This window comes from Trichechus manatus, unplaced genomic scaffold, assembly GCF_000243295.1.
Source record: "Trichechus manatus latirostris isolate Lorelei unplaced genomic scaffold, TriManLat1.0 scaffold00001, whole genome shotgun sequence".
In the NCBI taxonomy this organism is placed as follows: Eukaryota; Metazoa; Chordata; class Mammalia; order Sirenia; family Trichechidae; genus Trichechus; species Trichechus manatus.
The window spans coordinates 14,081,558-14,102,569 of NW_004443937.1; the positions used below are offsets into that span (position 1 = coordinate 14,081,558).

The following is a 21,012-nucleotide window of genomic DNA, read 5'->3' on the forward strand; positions in this document are numbered from 1 at the left end:
GGTCCACTTGGGTACTAGATACAGTGTTTCCTCACTTGCCATTGTATGACAGGTAAAAAATTCCTCCTAATATATACTCCATCAATTAATCTGGAAGCTGAATCCCTGGAACAGATGCCTGCATGCTATTATTTGCAAAAGGAATGACATGGAACCCTTAAATCTGAGTAAAGAATGGAAACAGGTATGAACCAGATAAGTTAAAAGCTCTATAGTGTCAAGTATCACAGAATAAATATTTCTACTCTATCACAGCTTATACATAAATCCAGAAGAATGTATCTCTAACCTAATTAGAAATGAACGGCCAAGTGGCAATACAGTTCCCACAGTATCATTCACTTCCTTTCTTGCTGACAAATCTAACCTGAAGCCTTTGCCTTCTAGGGAAGGGGTAGGAAGGGAAGTTACAGTTCAGTCCCTAAAGTTAAGCTACCTCCTCCACTCTGGGTGAGGAAGGCACCATGAACAATACAAACCCATGTCAGAATGCTTTTTAAGTTCATGTCACTTGTTTATAATACGATATCATGTCATCCAGAGTTTCAAACGTGATGGTGGGGGCCTGTGGCGGGCCATCCGAAGCAGGGGTGGAGGATGCATGTGAGGAGGGGGGCTGATGGCTCTGGCCAGAAACCGGCCCCAGGCCACTCTGCGCAGGTCCAGGTCGGCTCCACCGCTGGCCACCAAAAGGACCAGTTCTTTTTTGACCCGTAAAGTAATCTGATGGTGGGGCAAACTCAGGATCTCTCTCAGCCCGGAGAGCTGACTGCCTTTTCGACCAGTTTCCAAAGGAAAATTCTATTGAAAACAAGAAAGATAATACTATTAGAATTAATTTTATATTTTTATCATTTTTTAATTATTATGTATATTTCTTAAAAGCCACCTTAAATTCTCCAGAGAACAAGTCCAGCAACAACAGAACTATAATACAAGGCATAATTAAAACCTAGAAAAGACGTAAGAAACCAGGCTAAGGAAAAGGAGGGACTACACCAGATGGGGAAGAACCAAAGAAGAAGGCTGTGTGGAAAAGGCTGTCAGCTTTGGAGAGACTGCCAATTACATTTGAGAGAAAAATAAAGAAAAATCAAAGACTCAAATCATTTGTTTGACATAATGTTGTAGGTACTTGACACCAAAACACAAGCTTTGCCCCTTACTGAGTTCTGGAAGACATAAAAGGGACCTATCAAAATCCAATTTGGTATTTCTAACAGTGGCACTAACCAAAGGCACACTCACCTATTTGTCTTTCTCTTACTTTGGTCTTGGATCTTATCGGCTCAAACAGCAAGAGCTAACATACTACCAAAATGATCTCTTTCAAAGAGGCATAAACCACAGCCTTCTTTCAAACAGAGGCTGCTGTAGGCACCATAGTGCGTTTACAGAAAACCTGCTAATCATGGTGTATTTACAGAAAACTGGCCAAGGGAGGTTTTGCATAATCCAATGGAACCATACATGAACCAGTTTAACACACTGTCACACTGTTTTCAATTCAACATAAAAGGAATGTGAAAAACAGAGTACATTAGAATACCAAACCCTCATACTTAGAACACTGTGCCTGAGCAATGGCATTCCAAAGCTGCAGAACCACACAAAAGCAGCGCAAATTTAAAAACACTTCCCCAAGTGCCTCTAAAAATATTATCCTTTTGACATGAGGTCTTTGTAGATGCTGGCCTTATTTATTAGACCTCGTGTCTACAAACAGCTAGTCTCTGAGTATCAAGTAGAGACAAGTTTAAGGATCTAGAGAATTCCTTAAGCCTCTTGGGACCACTAGGACTCACCAGAACCACACGCTGATCAGGAGTCCCCTTCACAGGCCCACTGATTGGAAAGGTTACACACCTTGGAGCCCCCCTTTCCTACCTTTGCCTCTGTCCCACTCCCGGACATGTGGCACTCCAGGCTTGGTGTCCTTCCTCTCCTGAACGATGACTTCTACTTTGCTACTCTGGGCAGCAGTGGGAGGAGTTGGCAAGGCTTCTGGTTCTGGAGGCAAATGTCCAATAACATCTTCATCTGTTTTTGCAGAAGGGAATAAGATATTATTACAATAAAGCTTAGAACTATTTTTTTAAAAAGTACTAAATAGAACATGCTAATCTGAGAATAAAAGTAATAACCACTGTTTGCTGAGTGCCCATCATGTCCCAGACAGTGGGCTAGGACTTTGTATACAATATTGCATTTAATTCTCCTAACAACCCTAATAAAGTTAACACTGATATTCCCATTTTACAAATTAGGAAAATTAAGCTAAGAAATTCTATACAGGTACAAAGTGATGAGAGCCAGGATTCAAACCAGGCTGGATGGACTTCAAAGCCTCTGTTTCCCACTGTGCTACTCTGCTTTTCCAAATCAACAATCAAAAGACCAGAAATTCCCAAGTTACTCAACTAAAGTAAGAGTCTCGGACAAAGCAAGGGGAGTTGGGTGATGAAGTACTGAAGCTTGGAAATAGGCTTGTGTAGACTATCCAATTTTGGCCTTTTTTTTTTTTAAATAGATTTTTAATAAAATACTGTGGTGGCACTTCACATCTTCTGGAAATGAGAGATGTTCAGAAGATGGAGCAAAAATAGAAACAATATGAAGAATTTAATATTGTTATCCAGAGATAGCATTTATATGAAACTAAACAGACAATTTTCAAGTTCCTAAATGTTTCTGGTCTCTTTTCAAAGCTAAACTTGAAATATTTTCAGAGGTTAGGAAGATGGCCCATGGCTTAGCACAGGGTTTTGTGTGAGCTGGGCAGGCTTCTGCTTGTCCCCTAGCACCCATACTCCCCACTTCTTTCTTTTGTTAACAGGACCCCCCCCAAGTCTCAGTTGGGTACATGGTCACCTTGCCAGAGTGGCCATTTCCCAGCCTCCCCTGCAGATAGGCATGGCCCATGGGACTAAGTTCTGACCAATGGGATGTTAATGGATAGGCTGTGTGCAACTTCCAATTCATATTCCTATAAAGAAAACTGGTTCCCCTCCCCTTTCCCACTTCCTCTGGGTTGAATCACAGACAGGTACTCAGGACCAAGCTTTGAGTGTCCAGATAAGAGCAACACTCTATAAAGAATGGCAGAAATAGCAAGACAAGAGAAGGCCTGAGTCTGGATGACCACCTGGGGGAAGCACTACTAACCTGACCTGGACACCTACCTACCTCTAAACTATTAAAAATAGAAACAGGCTTCCATCCTATTTGAGCCATTCTATTTAGGGGCCTCTTTGTTACAGCAGTTTAGTCTATATTAGCATAACTAACATAATAAGCTACTTTAAACCACAATATTTAACAGTGTTTCCCAGGGAAAATGTGCTCCACATTCCAAATTGCCAACTTTCAGAGTGCAATCCTTTGGTAAGCTTTGTTAACCTAAATTCTTTATTTTACTATCTGATTTTGCGTGTATTTCTTTTTTAAAAAAAGAAAAATGAATATATAATAATCAACAAAAACTATAGCCACAGCAAAAAATTTAAGTCTGAAGAGTATATGCATGCAACTAAAGTTTCTCTTAAGATCTGTTTCTCTAAGTTTCAGTTACTAAACAGCGCCATTCTCTGACACAACCCAACGCACTGTTGGTTGATATCCTGGTCTACAGCCTAAAGGTACTTTATGGAGTGTCATTCCATATCGCTTTGGTTATAAAAACTGCTCCTGGCAGTACCTCAAAGGTATACTGCTCGCTTAGAGAATAAAATCAAAAGGCTAATTTCCATATTGCCAGCACTGCTAGTGAAATATCAACAGAAATAAAATCTTTCCTTTCGAAGTATGGAGCCCTGATGGTGCAGTGGTTAAGAGACTGACTGCTAACCGAAAGGGTGGCAGTTTGAATCCACCTTGGAAACCCTATGGGGCAGTTCTACTCCATCCTATAGAGTAGCTATAAGTCTGAATCGACTCAAAGGGGTTTGGTTTTTTGAAGCTTAGAAATATGAACCATGATATACCTCCATTTTCTTTCTCTGCTCCATCTTCTTTTGATTTCTTCATCTTTTTTTGTCGGAGTTTGGCAAGTCTTGCTTCTAACATAGCCTTTCGCTTTTCCTTTATGTTTTCTCGTTTTGTTCTCTGATCTGTTGTCTGAATAGAGTAGAAAATTAGATTATTTGCTTGAAGCCTAATTCACAATATTTCTGTTCAAAAGGATGAAATAATTTATTTTATTTTAAAAATAAACTAATTAGTTGATTTTCATACCACTTGTAAGAAACTATCCTTGAGATCCTCAAAATAAAGACCAGTAGTATACTCTTACATGGGCCCTCTGATGCTTTCTAAAGTTTAGCAACTTGGAGCATCTTGGAGAACTTAACATTCAAGAAAACAAACCAATTCTGTTTTATTCCTTAATCTCTTAAATAATGTTCTATTTTTCACCCAGGCTACCCCAAAAGTACCACATTTGAAACCAAATTTAAAACATCCAAGTACACAGGTTACCTCTGAGCAGTTAAAATCTTAAAGTTTTGAAACACAAAAATTATATGGCAATTATCTTGATAAACCAAATCCATTGCCATTGAGTCGATTCTGACTTACAGCAGCCCCACAGGACAAAGCAGAACTGCCCCATAGGGTTTCCAAGGACCAGCTGGTGGATTCAAACTGCCAACCTTTTGGTTAGCAGCTGAGCTCTTAACCACTGAGCCACTAGGGCTCCATTACCTTAATACAAGCCATAAAATAGCATTTTGAATATTAATTTTAATTTCTAATTGATTTACTAGATTTTTTGCAGTAAGTTCCAATAAGGAACCAGCTGCTCAAATCCTTCTTAACATCAGCTTTGAACTTAATTTTTACCTGTTCTCGCAACATCTCTAAAGTTTTCATTTGCTTGTTTCTCAGCTCTTTATCTCGGGCAAAGGCAAAATATCCAACACCAAGTTGTCGGGCCTCTGAAAAAGTCAAAATTATCCAAAAGATTAGATTTTCCTGATTAGTAAATTACATTCAGGCCAAATTTCCTACCAAAGCAAAAAGAGATACAGTGATATCTAGCACAAGTTAAAAACAAACCAAAAAAAAAGGAAGCTAAGCAAAAAAAAAAAAAGTTAGAACTAGTTTCATCTTATCTGCCAAGTGATAAGCATAACAAAGAAAACTAATTAATTCTCAGCCATGGCTGTCTCCATTTCTCTTGGGGAACAAACTCTTGGATTAACAGACCTTCTGTTAGGAGGATCTTCCAAATATGAGTACTTTTTAGGCTACAGAGGAACAAAGAGGATATTTACAATTTCCAAAGCAGACTCCTTTATTTCTGTGTAAGAGCTGTTGCTTTATGAATACTGCCCTTTATGCTTGCCATTAGTTCAAGATTTAAAAAAAAAAGAAAAGACAAAAAACTGGAAAAAAATAATTATACCATTTTCACGAATGTCTTCATAGTGTATGGGCCCCATTGGCCTTTTTAGGGCCTCCCTTTCTTCTTCTTCCCATTGCTGGCGCTGGAGTTCTTTTCTCATATCTTCAGATAATAAGGTTTTTTCATTAGCAGGACTAATGAAACTATTAGGAAAATAGAGCAAAAACTATCTTCAGATAAGAGCAGTGAGAAATCAATCTAAAGTTCAGTGAGCTGGATCATGAATAACACTGTCTGATTCAAGAAGGTAATTCCTACAGAAGTATTCTAGCCCAAATGCTACTAGAAAATCAATAAAACACTCTTAACCTTTCTTTGATCAAGCACCCAATTCATTACATTAGCTTAATGGAACCTTGCCTCAGCACTCATGACAAATAACTTTCCTTCCCAACCCAGTCCTGGGCTTAATAGATGGAGGTGGCCCAGGCAGGGAGGAGGGACTCCAGGCCTTCTCTGGATAGTCTTTTGTCCAGGGATGTAGACGTTATATGACACCGTAGCTTGGGCAGTGCCTCCTGCCAGATGGCCAGACCGTGAGAGGCTCAGTGTGTCTCTGGTCTTCTTGCCTTATGCTAAGCCCAGGCAGGAAGACGGAACCTACAGGAGGAAGGAACCTAGATGACTCTGACAAGGTGGACCTTCTCCCAACACTTTTTACAGAGAAGCTGCCCTTGTCAAGAGGAATGTTATTCCCTGGGATGTTTTAGCAATTATCTTAGGCCCCACAGGAAAAAAAAAAAAAAAATCTACTTATAAGGGCCTTACAAAGATGTATAATGAAAAAGTTACATAATAAACTACCTACTTCTCTGCCCTCACTTGCTTGTGGACTAACCAACTGCATATTCTTACAACACTTTTCTCCACATAGGTGTTTTTTGTTTATTTTGGGCTCATTCTATATTTGTTACTCTGCAATTACCTTTTCCAGGTTATGGATATCCTTCCAAGTACAAAAAGATATAGCTCTAACTCATTCGTTTTAGTAGCTGCACAGTACTGATGATCAACCACTTCCCTGCTAACAGACATCCAAGTTGTTCCCCAAGTGTGGGTTATGTGTGTATGTGTATGTTAACCACTAAAAAGTACTTTAGGAAACATTCTTATACATTAATAAACAATCTCCCTACTGGAGCAACAAAGATCTCATTATAAAACAGCAACTCCCACAATCCCTCTGCCTGCATTTCAGAACTGGGCAAAACTCTGCATATCACACACTTACAGCCTCCCCTGAAGATTTTTATCCATCTCCAGCAGATCTGGCAAATCCTTTTTCATACAGCGCCGGGATCGTCCTAAAGAATCCACATAATCCACCCTGAAATGAAAGTGAAAAGATGTGAAAGCAGCTTTGTACACTGGTGCACAGTGAAGAATGAATGTAAGCCTCGTGACCAAGAGGAGCCCTCAACCTCCGAGATCATTACCACTGAATAGAACATGCATTTTAAAGTTAAAAACTGACACACAATAAGCTCACTGTGCCCTTTATTAAATCTTAGTTTTAGTAACTGTAGAAAATAATTGATCATTTATGGCTCTCATTTCAAAGATAAATCACCCACACATACCCTTGCTGCAACATCTCAGGACTTTAATATGGTTTAAAGAACTACCCCATAGGGTTTCCAAGGAGCGCCTGGTGGATTTGAACGGCTGACCTTTTGGTTAGCAGCCGAGCTCTTAACCACTACACCACCAGGGCTCCTGAATACGGTTTAGACCATTCTAAACATTTTATCAGCATCTTAACAACTTTATTCTGCTTTACTCCAGATCCTCAACTTGCTCATTTCCTCCGTCTTCCCAAATGTGACTTTTTATTCTTTCCATTATTTCTTCTAATTGGTATACTCCTTCCCACTAAATTAGAAATTTCTTAATTTAAGTCATGGAATTTTTTTGACTCTTTCTAATTAGAAGGAAGCCAAGTAACATACATTTTATACCATGAAAACATCTCAACAGGGGCCAGTCTATTATTCGTCTTTCCACATCTTGCAGACAGCATTGCAAAATGTAATACTCTGCCTTCCCCAAACTGGAAATACAGATATATTTTCATGGAAAACAGTTCATTTGCATTATGATGCAAAAGACGTTTTATTTTTTAAACTATAGGCAAGGAATCTCCTACAACCTTTAGCAGGGTGCTGAACACACAGTAGGTGGCCAGTAAGTACTAGCTGACTGATCAATCCAAGGTCAGATTCCCATGTATATGGCTTTGCTTTTGTTAGCAATTTGTTTCCTCTTAAATAGGCTGATTTCAACTGTTAGCCCGTGATTTAAAAACTCAATGTCTGGGAATCCACTACTATAGTCCTAAAACTGATTACCACAAGAAATAGAACCTTCAACTGCAGAAAGCAGTTTCTTTCTTCCTTTTCTTTTTTTAAATGAATGAGGGAAGAAAACCATGTAGCCAGATGGTCGGCTAATTATTTACAGTATTTTTGTGGAAAGCTTTTCCACCACCTGGAACTTAACTACCAACAGGATTTTACAAGCAGTTACAATTCTGAGGCTTAATTTAAAAACAAAAGTGTCAGAACTGCTTGCAGTGTGTCCTCCTTCACCATATGGTGGCACGTGACACCTTCAATTGCCCTCCAAACTACTCAAATCACCGACAAATTGCTTGTAATCATACAGGCATTAATAAGCAAAAAAAACCAAAAAACAAAACACTAGCCTTTTCCAAGAGATGAGATTTCTGCTATGAAAAGCAATCATAGGCTATTTTATTTCTGGAAAAGGCCTCCAAAACATACAGATCCCATCAAAATAGAAGTGGCAAGGCAGTAGTCAGCAACTGCTCTATTCAATCAGCAATCACTTAAGGGGCAAACTCCTGTGGGCAAAGTCTTACTCAAGGTGTTGTGGGTAATACAAGGAGGGGTAGGATTCATGCCCTCTTCAAAGGGCTCTGGGGGGACACTAAGGCATATATGCCCATGGAACACTTACCAACCAACAGGCAGGCTATGAAAACTACCAAAGTTTGCCTCAAATCTTTTTCTAGTAATGAGGCCAGAAATGTGTCAGAAATAAAAGGTAAGACCCAGAGGAGCAATAAATATATTAACCGCTACCAGAGTTTAGATGAAGGAGAAAGCATGCAATTCAGGACACCAATGAGAGTGACTGTAGGTGCTTCTCTTTTGGCTCCATATAGCATGCAGCCAAATAACCTACCTTAAATGGTATCAGCTATTCAGATACAAGTATTTTAGAAGGGAGGTATTCTTGAACATCTTGACACCTGTTTTATCCCAGGAAGGAGAGCTAGAGCTGGTCTCTAGCACTGAGATGACTCCTGCCCACAGGGCCAATGGCTGACAAAAGGTCCATGAATGCTGCAGACAGCCCTATGCCATTCCTAACAGATACTCCCACAAGGAGGGTATTTGAGCCTTGATGGGAAGATGGGTGGGGTCTACACGGGAAGGAAGGTGAGGAGGCAGGGTATTCCCAAGAAATCGTCACAGCATCAGCAAATCTCTACTTAACTTTAAAGCACTTCTGAACAAGTTTCTAAATAACAGTTATCTTAGATAGAGACAAATCATTATAATGGAATTTTGATTCCAGTCTTTACTTACTGACACATGGGTCTCTCTTTAAGGAGAGGATGAGTTTGGTTTTTTCTGTCATTCACCTACATAAAGGCAAAATTCAGGGTAATTTCAACAACTAAGGTTTATCGAATGTCTGCTTATACTCCCCAGATAGTTTCCTGAGTAACCTAGAATACTTTCTGAAGGGAGTTTAAGGCTAACAATCAAAGGAGCTGGGCATTATTATCCCCATTTTACAGGAGGAAACTGAGCCTCAGGTAATAACCTGATCAAGGTCACACCACCAGTAAAAAGTGGAGCTAGAGCTGTTCCAGCCCAAGGTCCACAGTGTTTATACGACACTACCAGAGACTGTCACAGTCAGTCAAGACTTACTGTACCAACTCCGCCAACTTTTTTGCTAGAATCAGAGATCCTCGCTACCTGGACAACTATCCACTATGTCTGAATAAAGATAAGGATAAGGCAGTATCACAGGGAACAACAGAACATGCTTCAGCCTCAACAACTCTATCACATTAATGAACAATTATGTCAGTAGAAATGCAGAAAACAGGCTTGCTAACGTAATCACTATGCATCCCTGTGCCTGGCATGGTCCTTAGCACGCAGCAGGAGCTCAGTCATTATTTGTAATTATTATAAATGACCAAATCCAATCTTATTTAAAGAGGAGTCTTGAAAGAGTGAAAACTGAGGAATAAAAACGGTTTGACAGCAACTAAACAAAAGCCCTCTCAAAAAGTAAACACACACAGGCAGTAAATATAAGTCAGACAATGTTAACATGATCTAATGGCATAATATCACAAACCATTCTTCACTGGAGTCTTGGGGAGGAGGTACATCTCTTTCAGAAAGATTTTCTTCTTCATCTTCCCTTTCTTCTGCCTTTCTAGAATCTCTATTGGCACTAAACGTATCCATTTCCTTGCGCTTGTCTATGATCTTCTGTGTGAAATCCACGAGGTACATATCTTCTACTTCTTCATCTAGGACATAAAAATCAGTTTTCAGATTCCTGACATCGAAAAATGAAAACCATATGTGGAACTGGTACGAAACAGTCATGTTCTCACAGGGCTGCTCAATTACCCCTCCTGGAACGCTTACAAAAACACACAGCCACCGTGGGACCCTGACAGTAAAACTATAAATAAGCCATCTGAAATGTATACTACAAAAAAATCGTTAAAACAGCTGAAGTTTCCTGCTGCCTTGTTAATACACTATCTAAGTGAGCAGTATCGTCTCAAAATACTATTGTAAGGTAACACAACCGTTTGATTTCAAGAGACTCATGCAGCCAATTACATAATACAGAAGTAGAACTGCATTTCTCATGTCATCAGATGAGGACAACAGAACATTTGTGCTACAGGTAATACACCTAATCATGTTGGCTGTGTCATTTAACCCTAATTCTCTATTTGTGGTATGGTAAGTGTTTTAAAGGCCGTAACAGAAGTCATGTGAATTTTTTTCAATCAATGAACACCACTTTCAGTCAAGGCAGGGTCCCAGGAACTGCAGGGCCTACAGAGATGTACACTGTCTGCCCCTAGCACTTACGAGCTACTTGCAAGCCAAGACCTAGACAGTTAAGCAGCAATCCATGACTTTTATTTAATTCACGGTATCTGTATTCCCAAATAATGTTTAGATGAAATTTCACTATACTGGATTTAAGATTAAGTCACTGAGGGCAGAGATTAAGCTATATTGAACAGATACCAGGTTCCCTATGACCAGATGGTGTTATTATCCCCACTTTACAATGGAGAGGAGCCCTGGTGGCACAGTGGTTAAGAGCTTGACTGCCAACCAAAAGATTGGCAGTTCGAATCCACCAGCTGATCTTTGGAAACCCTATGGGGCAGTTCTACTCTGTCCTATAGGGTCACTATGAGTCGGAACTGACTCAACGGCAACGGGTTTAGTTTACTGTGGAGAATAACTGAGGCTCCAAAACTTAATCAACTTGCTCGGCTTTGACAAAAATCCAAGCTCCACGTCCACAGGTGTACTCCTTGAACTTGATTTCTCTATTACCAACAGGAGTAGAGTTTGAATCAAAAGAGAATGGCTGCTTTTTGTTCAGGAAAATAAAAGCTACAACATACTTCAACTGGGGAAGAAATGTGCCCTCCTAGAGCTGAATTACAAGCCCACTTAACAGCGTGGCCTCCTGGTGGACGACCACCTTGCTGCTGCTTCAGTAAGAAGGCACAGTGCTCCCCCATGGCTCCTAGGCTGGGCTCCTGGCCACAACCCTGATGTCTGGGATGAGGTGACCTGGGTCCACACCTGCTTCTCTCCTGCTGCTCTGCTGCACCCTACCCTCCTCGCCCCAGCCATGCTCGTCTGCTCTCCAAAGCTTGAGCCCTCTCCTCCCTCTGCTTATCTGTTCTCACTGCTCTGCTCTCCCCTGCAGAATCCCTTTCTCCAACTCTCCAAAGCCTTAAGACCCACATCAGAACCTATTTTCTCCCTAAAGACTTCCCTGACAGCTTATTCATGTTCCCTGCCTTTGGCAATAAAATATGCACAGCCTGGTGAAATCTCTTCTACTACTGTCTAACTGTGGGCTGGGTTTTCTTTTTGGGAGAGGGGAGTAAGGCAAAGGGGGATCTTTTTCATTCTTTTTACTTTTAAAAGCAGTTATAAACACATCACAGAAAATAGAGAAAAACAGGGGAAAAGGAAACAACCAGATCACTGTTATATAACCATAATTCCATCCACTAGTCTTTTTTTCGTTGGTGTCGAAACATAGCTATCATGGAGCATAACTGTGGCCTATTTAGACCTTGTTTCCTAACTTTGCTTTGTTATGTGCTGTTCTCCACCTGTGTGCCCACCTCGAGGGCAGAGGCAGAGAATCTGGATGACACTGCACCTTACAGCACCTAACGTGCTGCCCGGCACACAGTGGGCAACCAGTCAATTAATGTCAATTTGCTTGTCTCTTTGCTGCCACAGAAAGTAATCCATTTCATTTAAAAAATTTCTCCCTATTCTTGGTTATTTTAACAGATAATGTAATACCATCAGGGCTATGAATGGCAGAAAATAAAGAAATATAAATAAATGATTGCATTTACCTATAAAGTCTCCTTTAGTCATTTTTTCATATAATTTAGCTTTTTCTTCTAATTTTTCCCTACGAGATAAAAAAACAAGTATTAGAAACGGTCTTACCACTCTTACTCCTTGTAAGGCTTCCCCTCCCTTCCCCCATCTCAGCCCAACTGTTTCCATATGCCCAAGAGAACCACTCTCACAAGAAGCCGTAACTACAGCAGACCAACCCCTTCTGGAGGGGACCTCAGACCCACCCACGCCAGGACACCAGCCCTGCTTACCTGTCGCCACTACAGGGTTTGGATAGACCCTAACTGACCCCATATCCCACCCCTTGCCAAGCCCCAAATCTTTCTACTCTGCCTCCCCTCATGATCTGTCGTCAGCAAATTTCCTATGCCCCTAACCTTTTGTCTTTATCTTCTGCTTTCACATCTGACTCTCCTACAGGCCTCTGAAGCACTGGTTGTTTTTCTCCCAAATTCCTACCTCTGGGCCTGGAGGGAGAATAGGAATTCTCATTGCCACCTTCAGACTATCTATTCTCCCTTTTCTCTCAAAAACCCAATTCCTTTGAAGTCCTCATCATCAGACTATCCCACTCTACCTCTTTATGGCTGTCATTCATAGTTCTCCCCAACAATCTCCCTTATCCACTGAAATGTTTAGCACCTGGCTCCTTGTCTTCCTGTCCACCCTCCTCCTACCATTATTCTCAGGAACAATCCATCCAGAGCTCTAACCTCATCCCCAGTGACATTTTTCTCCAGCCCATCTCAGCCACCCATACCCAGGGTCATACCCTGTACCCTAACATCTCCATTTCAAGCACTCCACACTCTGACCGTTACCTCCTTATCCTTCCAGCTAATTCTCACCTCTCACTGGTTTCTCTGACCCATTTTTCCACTGCCCATCAGACCCCTCTGTCCTTACCCATCTCCATATCCAGCTCAGAGTCCTGGTTCATTTCCCACATCAGGCCCTTGTAAAGTCTGATCTCTCTACCCTCGTTCCCTCTGTTGTATCACTCAGTAAACACCAGCTTACACCCCACTCTCCCACTATCTTTAGCAGCCGAACAGAGGCTGAAGAAAAATACACACAACTGTGCTGATGAGTTCAAATTTGTGGCTAAAAATTTCAAGTGGGTGCTCAGCACTACCTGGAAACCTTACTATGTCTTTCTTGTAAAACTGATTTCCCACCCCTGCTTCCCTCCAAACCTCCATACACCCTCTCCTTCCTCGTTTCTAGCTGAAGACCTCAACTCTTAGTCTACTCAGGGAAGAAAAGCAGTCAAGCAAGGACTCCTCACCTGTCCATCACCAGGATTTATACTCTTATGCTCTGCCCTCCTTTCCATTACTACAGGGGAACTCTCTCTGCTCCTGGCTAAGGCACATGACACCTCCAACTATGCTCTCTCTCCTGCATGGTCACATTTCCCCTCTCAGATTAGTGGTTCCCAAAGTGTGGTCCTTGGACCAGCAGCATCAGCATCACCTAGGAACTTGTGAGAAATATTCATTTTCAGGCCCCACCCAGACCTCCTGCATCAGAGTCCCTTGGGGTGACGCCCTGGCATATGTGTTTCAAGAAGCCCTCGGGTGATTCACTCTGATAAACCACTGTACTAGACCATTCACATCAGCATTCAAACATGCTGTAGTAACTCTGAAAAACCTTCTCTTGATCCATATCTCCCCTGAGCAATCATCTTTTTTCTCTCCCCACCTTTCCCATAAAACCTCCCGAGAGGGCAGTCTATGCTCAGTCTCCCCTTCCTCACATTTATCCTCTCTTTAAACTACTACAGCCAGACTCTCAAATCACCATTCCATGGCAACTACTCTTCAAGGTCATCAACAACCTCCATCTTGTCAAATCCACTGGTCAGTCTGACTCAGGTGACCACTCCCCTCCTTCTTGAAACCTTTCATTTGGCTTCAGATAACACATTCTCCTAGTTTGCCTCTGACATCAATGACCAGTCCTTCTCAGTTTATTTTGTGGGCTCCTGTCTTCTTTATGACCTCTAAATGTCAGAAAGCCCTAGGCTCAGTCCCTGACCTTTGCTCAATCTCTACATGCTCCCTAGATGATTCCACCAGACCCATGACTTCAAAGGCCATCCATATGCAATCATTCCAATATTTATATCTCCCCACTTCAGCCCGCATTTTGCCCCTGAACTATGACTCACAAATCAAACCTGCTGTACAGGAGATGCTCAAGAAATATTTGACAAATGAAAAAACTGAGTTCAGGCTCCAACTTCACTCAAATGTCAAATGCAATTTAAATGCCAAGAAAGAGAGATCTGTCTAAACAAAAATATTTTCTATTTGCAATCTTCCAAAAGAATCAACAAATTCAGTGCAAAACTCTTTGCACTGCTCAATTTTTAAACAACGGTTCTTGGTCATTCATAGCTTATTAGGGAGCTAGAGATCAACCTCTTATAAGTCTGGTAAGAACAGGATAGTATCTATTAGTTTTATACAGAGGATGAGTAATTTATTCATGACACAAAGCTAATAAAAAAATAAACATCAACCCTGGTATTTCAACAAAGCACACTCTCTGCAAACATTAATTCTGGTGACATTTGTTTTTAGTAGGCACAGATCAAGTAAGACGACTGCAATTTTTTATTCTGGAAATACTTGATGATAAAGAGAAGCTCTGAAGAGGTCATCTGAGCTTTCCCTTGAGAATGATCACACTTATTATAATAAAAAATTTCATTTCTAATGACATCCAAAGGCAAGTCCCTTGGTCACATGGCCATGTGCTCTTGAACAAGTTACTTAACCTCTCTGTGCCTCAGTCCCATATCTGTAATAGACAAAAATAACAGGATTGCCTCAAAGGGTTGTCATGATGATTAATTAGGTAACACATATCAAGAATGCCGTTAATGATATCATCTTCATCACCCTCATTTATGTCAGAAAGACTCCTACTTTACACATTCATTCAACAAGTATTTATTGAGTGCCTCCTATGTTACAAGCACTATTTTAGGTGCTGAGGATTCAGCAGTAAGCAAGACAAAGTCTCAGTTATCATGAAGTTTGCATTCTAGAAGGGGAGAGATACAATAAATAAATCACTGAAAAAAGAGTGCTGTAAAGGAAATAAAAGCAGATGTTGTCAATGGAAGCTCTTTACTATGAATTAACATAGCTTTGGTGGACCAGCTTGATCATATTAGAAAAATCATCATTTTGAAATCATCAACGTAATGTTGATTTTGGAGGGAACTTAATGTAACAAGCTGTGTCATCACAGAATCTTACTGTCTTAATGAAAATAAAACTTACAAATATTTAAAAACTAAGTGTCGGGATAGAGTAACTGAGCGGGATGCTAATTTACATAAAGTAGTCAAGGAAAACTCCTCTGAAGGTGACATTTGAGCTAAGACTTGCATAGTAAGAGGCAGTCAACCATGGGAGGATCTGGGGGGAAAGCAAGTCAGGCAGAGGGAACATTAAGTAGGAATTGAGCTGACACGTTCAAGTAGGAAACACCCGTGTGGTAGAGAGTGATGAGCAAAGGAGAGAGTGGTACAAAGACAGAGAGCTTGGCAGGGATAAGAGTACCTGAAAAGGACACACTGGATGCAGTGGGACAGAAAGATAGTTTGAAGATGGTAGGAATAGTCTATAAATGAATAATAGTAATTAAAGAAGATGTCAGAAATATGGCCACTGGATCTAGTAGCTGAGGAAGTCATTGGTGACTTTAAAGAACAATTTCTTCAGTTGAGTAAAGAAGATGGAATTCAAAGTGCAAGAGCATGGGGCACTGATCTGGGGCCCACAATGTGCCGGACACTATGTATCTCTAAAGGACTTCATGAGCTATTAACCTCTCACTTTGCAGATGAAGAGAGAGTCTTAATGGATAAGTAACTTGCCAAAGGCCTTATATCCTACACCCTCATGAAGCGGGCTAGTGCCTAGGAGATGCAGATGTCCCAGCGACCACAGACAGCCCAGACCTGACTCCTCACAAGCACACTAAAACCAGAGATTACATAAAAAGTTGCTGGACAGAAAAACCACAGCAAAGTAGCAAGAACTCTGTTATACAGAGTACATGGTAACAGATTCTGGTACCTTTCAACAAAACTAAAATTCTGAGAATGTGTCCAGTATGCAAAAGCGTTTAAAAAATTAATAATTCTTTAAGTAAAGAAAGTCTCATGTCACTAGAAAATCAATCCCCAACATGGGCTAATAGTCTGCCTTCTATTTACAGACCCAAAAGAGCTGAACAACCTTAGCAACCACTGTTTGCAATCAGAGTTTTTATTAAGCAATGTATCCTAAAGCACATGGGGCAGTCATGGCAGATGTCAAAACCTGGGATTTTCTATGAGCTCTGGGTGATACTACAAAAAGGGGGGTACTCTTCTTTACAGAAGACTTCTAGTTAATAGACGGATTGAAAGCATGATAAAGATGGAACGATAGAATTATAAAAATCATCATTTTGAAACCATCAATGTAATAATTGATAAGTGGCAATGCTGATCACTGACGACAAAACCACTGTACAGAAACGTGTTTGGGAACAGGATATCTAGTTTCAAAATTTCCCTCCTCAGGGACAAGGGCCAGAAGGCAGAAGGGAACAGGAAAGCTGGTGATAGGGACCCCAAGGTTGAGTAAGGATAGTGTTGATGTGTTGTGAGGTTGTTAACCATTGTCATAGGGCAACATGTGTACTAACTGTTAAATGAGAAACTATTTGTTCTGTAAGCCTTCACCTTAAGTACAATTTAAAAAAAAAAAGAAATTCCCTTCTCAGATTACTTATTAATTACAAAGGGAGAAGTGCACCTTTACAGTGGAGAAATTCAGCAGATCCACTGGGCCAGGTGATCAAACTTATCATCACCAATAACAACTCAAACTGATATGCGAGTCAATGAGGACAGGGCAAAAGAACTAATCTACATTAAACGAGACTAAAGAGACGTCATCTAAACGCAATGCGTAACCTTTGATTGAATTCCGGATTAGTTTTTTAAAAACTATGAAGGGCATTGCTGGGTTGGAGCAATTGGGGAAATCTGAATATGGACCGTATAATAGGTAATACCATTTAATCAGTGTCAAATTTCTTGGTGTGATAGCAGTACTGTGGTTATGTAGGAGAATGTCCTTGTTCTTAGAAGATACATGCTGAAATATTTAGAGGTAAGCTATTATGATGCTTACAACTTACTTTCAAATGGTTCTGAGAAACAAAGTCTCTCTCTACATACACATATACACATGTACACACGCATGCACCTGTGTTTGCATCTAAGAGAACCACAGAAAACCAGACAGAGAACACAAATGTAGCAAGATATTAACTGGTGAATTTAAGTGAAGAGTATTAGAACGTTCATTGTACTCTTCTTTCACTTATTCTGTTGGTTTGAAGTTTTCAAAATAAAAGTTGTAGAAAAAAATCTAGGGTTTGTAAATGCTGTCATACCACCTAGCCCAGACCACATTATATGGACTCTTCTTAAACATTTGTTGATAATCTTATTGCTTATCAAAGGCTCAAAGTGGGACTCTAGTTCTTTTAAACTTACCTTCTTAAAAGACTACAGACACATTTGCAAATTATAATAAAGAGTATTTGGCTAGAGGGATGATAAAAATTAAAAATGTTAATCAAAAAGAGTAAAATTGGAACTTTTCACTTCTTTGCTTAGGTAGCCTCAAAGGTAATTTTACATTTATCAGTGCTTAACTTTACCTTGCTTTGTCTAGAGTCTTCTGTTCTTCAATCTTCTGCTCGGCATCCTTCTCAGCTCGATTTGAAACTCCTGCATTCTGTTTGCTCCAGATACTTGGTTTCTGGAGAATAATTTAAAAAGACAAGACAGAACCACCACACGATTGCAAAAAATCTCTACTTGTGCACCAGAAAAAAAAAAATCATCAGACCTCATCACTCAGTGGAGACTAGTCTTACGACAGCTAACCTATGTCTTACAAACAGACACGTGCATGGCACAGCAGCTGGAACTAGAAAAAAAGCCCTAAATTGTATGAAGAATTTCTTTATACAACTGAATACACGGACCTCTCTATCTTTTATCTCCTGAATGATTACAACTTAATTAAAGGTTCTAATAAAAATGTACATATTACAGAGAATTAGTAACACAAAGAGTAGATACCATTAGCACTGAAATTGGAAAACCATTCATAACTCTTAAAAACGCCAATACTTTCTGCTATATGCTCATATCATTCAACTGTTTATCTCTGTTTAGACTGGTAATACCTATATAACCAAATAATCTTCTATGGGAATATAAAGAATCTATTTATTAATAGCATATACTTTTCTAAAAGAAGTGCTAAAGAATTTGAGCATTATTATGTGCTTTCAAATAATCTTACTTATTTCTGTTTTAATTTTTAAAACATTTCATGCAGATGTTCCAAATACAACACAGGGATTTTCCTGTAATATTTATACGGAGTGGATATGACTGGCATTTCCAAAAAATTTAAATATGGTATAATTCCCCCACATTCAGACTCAGTGGAGATAATGAGATCTTATTTTTTTACCTTATGAGTTGTTTTTGGCTTTCCTGAAACTCCAGAATCTTTCAGAAGTTTTTCTTGTTTGAATTCTTCTTGTTTTCGAAAGAGTTCAGCCTTAAGGTCTACCAACTAGAATAAAATCAATAAGCAAATCAAAACATTAAATTAATTCTAATAGGTGACTGGATTTCTAAGTTACTGCAATTCTCAAAGCAAGATTTTAAGTTCCTCTAAATGAATAAAATGGATGCAAAATTAAATGTTTTAAATGTGCAATCCAGTACAAAATAAACACAAGTGGTATTTCCTTCCAGCTCTGCTGCAAATGCAATTCCACTCTACTTTCAACAGTCAAGGCTGTCTGTCCTCTGGGCAAGGGGAGAGTGATAAAGTGAAGGAAATAAACGAAGTCTGCATCTTTTAGATTCAGATTCAACCAACATTATCAAGCACTTTCTCTCTGACTGGAACTGCACTTGGCTCCTTCATATGGTAAACCCAACATCACTGACTGATTTTTAGAGAAATCAAAATGACTGAGTTCAATGACTTCTATTTTGATAGAAGTCAATTTAAAAGTAACCTTGGCAGGGATCTTAATAATGCAAAAGGTAGTTTCATTTCAGGGCCTAATATTCTAAAATTTTAAAAACAAATTAAGAACTTTTGCTTTTTTGTTTAAGACTCCTTAACCACCTTCAATTCTCCACACTTTCTCCTATTCTACTACTTGAAATTGTAAAAGCAAGATGCTCAGAAAACTAGCAATACCCAGACGACATTCCTGTTGTGATAATTACTAATTTTAGCCTGTTAGGATGACTTTAATATTTATAGTTTTCTGGTTCCTAATCCTCAAGTAAACGTAGTAACAACTACCCATTTTCAACAGTAGACAAAGAAAAGGGGCGCAAATATGTGGACACTTAAATGATTTCCCTTGTACTCTCTTTGCATCCTAATACTCTGCAGTAAATTCAAGTGTAAATCAAAAGTTTGCTTTGATGTAATGGAAAAGGCATTAGCTTTGGAGTCAACCAGCCTGCGTGAACCCAGTTCTATCACTAAGAATTCTGTATGTAACCAGGATGAAGCCACTTCATCTCTCTGAGCCTCAATTTCTTCATCTATAAGACGGGGGTATTAACAGCTATCAGATCTCTAGGAAATAAGTCACACTTCTAAAGATGTGGGAAAAGCTAGCGGGTTCCTGGAATGAAGAAGGGGAGTATGTCTGCAAAGCAAGGAGGGCAGACCGAGGTTATTCCCCGACCGTCGAGGGAGGCAAGCCTGGCACGGTCCAGGTCCTGGCATACAGGAGGCCTCCTGGCCGGCTGTGGCAGAGGGAGACAGGATATTCCTGACCGAGGGAAAACACCAAGTTCAAGTTAGTGTCTGAGGGGAGAATCCTAGTCCGGGTCCATGTTGCGGGGAGAAACTAAGTTCAGGACCTTGTAAGAAAGTTTGCCCGGGTCCCCTGTCTGAGAAGTGAAGCCAGGTCCAGGTTCCTGGTTGAGGGCGGAGGCCACGCTTGGGTCCCTGAGTGAAAGAACAGGCTAGGTCGAGATTCTGTCTGCTGGAGGCGGGGAGAACCCACAGCCCGCACTCACCGAGGAGGTAGTGACGTCCAAAGCCTTCTTCCTCCGGTCCATGGTCGCTCTGGGGCGTCCAGAACCAAGAGAACCCCCCCAGGATTCCCTCCAGGCCTGAGACGCCCGTCTGTAGCGCAACCGGAAGTGTATGCTTAGACACCGATGGCGAGCGTCGTGAGTTTGCGACGCTAGCGCCATCTTGAAAAGGTCACAGCGTGAAGAAAATTACGTTCGGCACCATGTTGAGAAGGTCCAAGTGTGCTGCGTACATTGTCGTTAACTGCTAAGGTCATTTAGAAGAGGGAGGAAGGCAAGAAGCGCCAGGGTTGGCGCCATCTTGAGAAGGGCATAATTTGCCTTTCTGAGCAACGGACGCCATCTTGAATGCGGCGGATTGGGTGGAGGACGGCGATGGCGCCATCATGGGAAGGGCGGAGTGAATGAGGGCGTCTTTACAGAGTAAAAGTGGTTAGTAGGGTAGCTATGAGTCGGAATCAACTCCACAGCAACCGGTTTGGTTTGTTTCTTTTTTTCGGTTTTAGGAGCGGAAAATCCTGAATATCCTTTGAGGGCCTGCTGTATGTCAGGCACTGTCTGGCGCTTTTCACATGTAAATGTATTTAATTCTCGCAAAAGTCATATGAGATAAGGGTTATTATATTAATCTTGGTATAAATAACAACAATAATTATAGATAATAGTAATATAGTATTTACTCTGTACATATTTCAACTCGTAAGAACATGAACTCCAGAAATGGACTTCTT

General features: G+C 40.4%; 1 protein-coding gene across 1 annotated transcript; it reads right to left on the reverse strand.

Moving 5' to 3' along the window:
- Positions 1–490: 490 nt before the first annotated feature.
- CCDC174 (coiled-coil domain containing 174) lies at positions 491–20,392 on the reverse strand. The gene is made up of 11 exons (XM_004368364.2): positions 20,264–20,392; positions 18,678–18,782; positions 17,851–17,951; positions 12,099–12,157; positions 9,809–9,986; positions 6,636–6,731; positions 5,405–5,547; positions 4,840–4,934; positions 3,984–4,116; positions 1,888–2,040; positions 491–801 (listed from the first exon to the last, which is right to left on the reverse strand). Exons 1-11 carry the CDS (start codon positions 20,303–20,305, stop codon positions 503–505), a joined length of 1,404 nt encoding a protein of 467 aa, XP_004368421.1. The 5' UTR covers positions 20,306–20,392; the 3' UTR covers positions 491–502.
- Between the last annotated feature and the right edge of the window lie 620 nt (positions 20,393–21,012).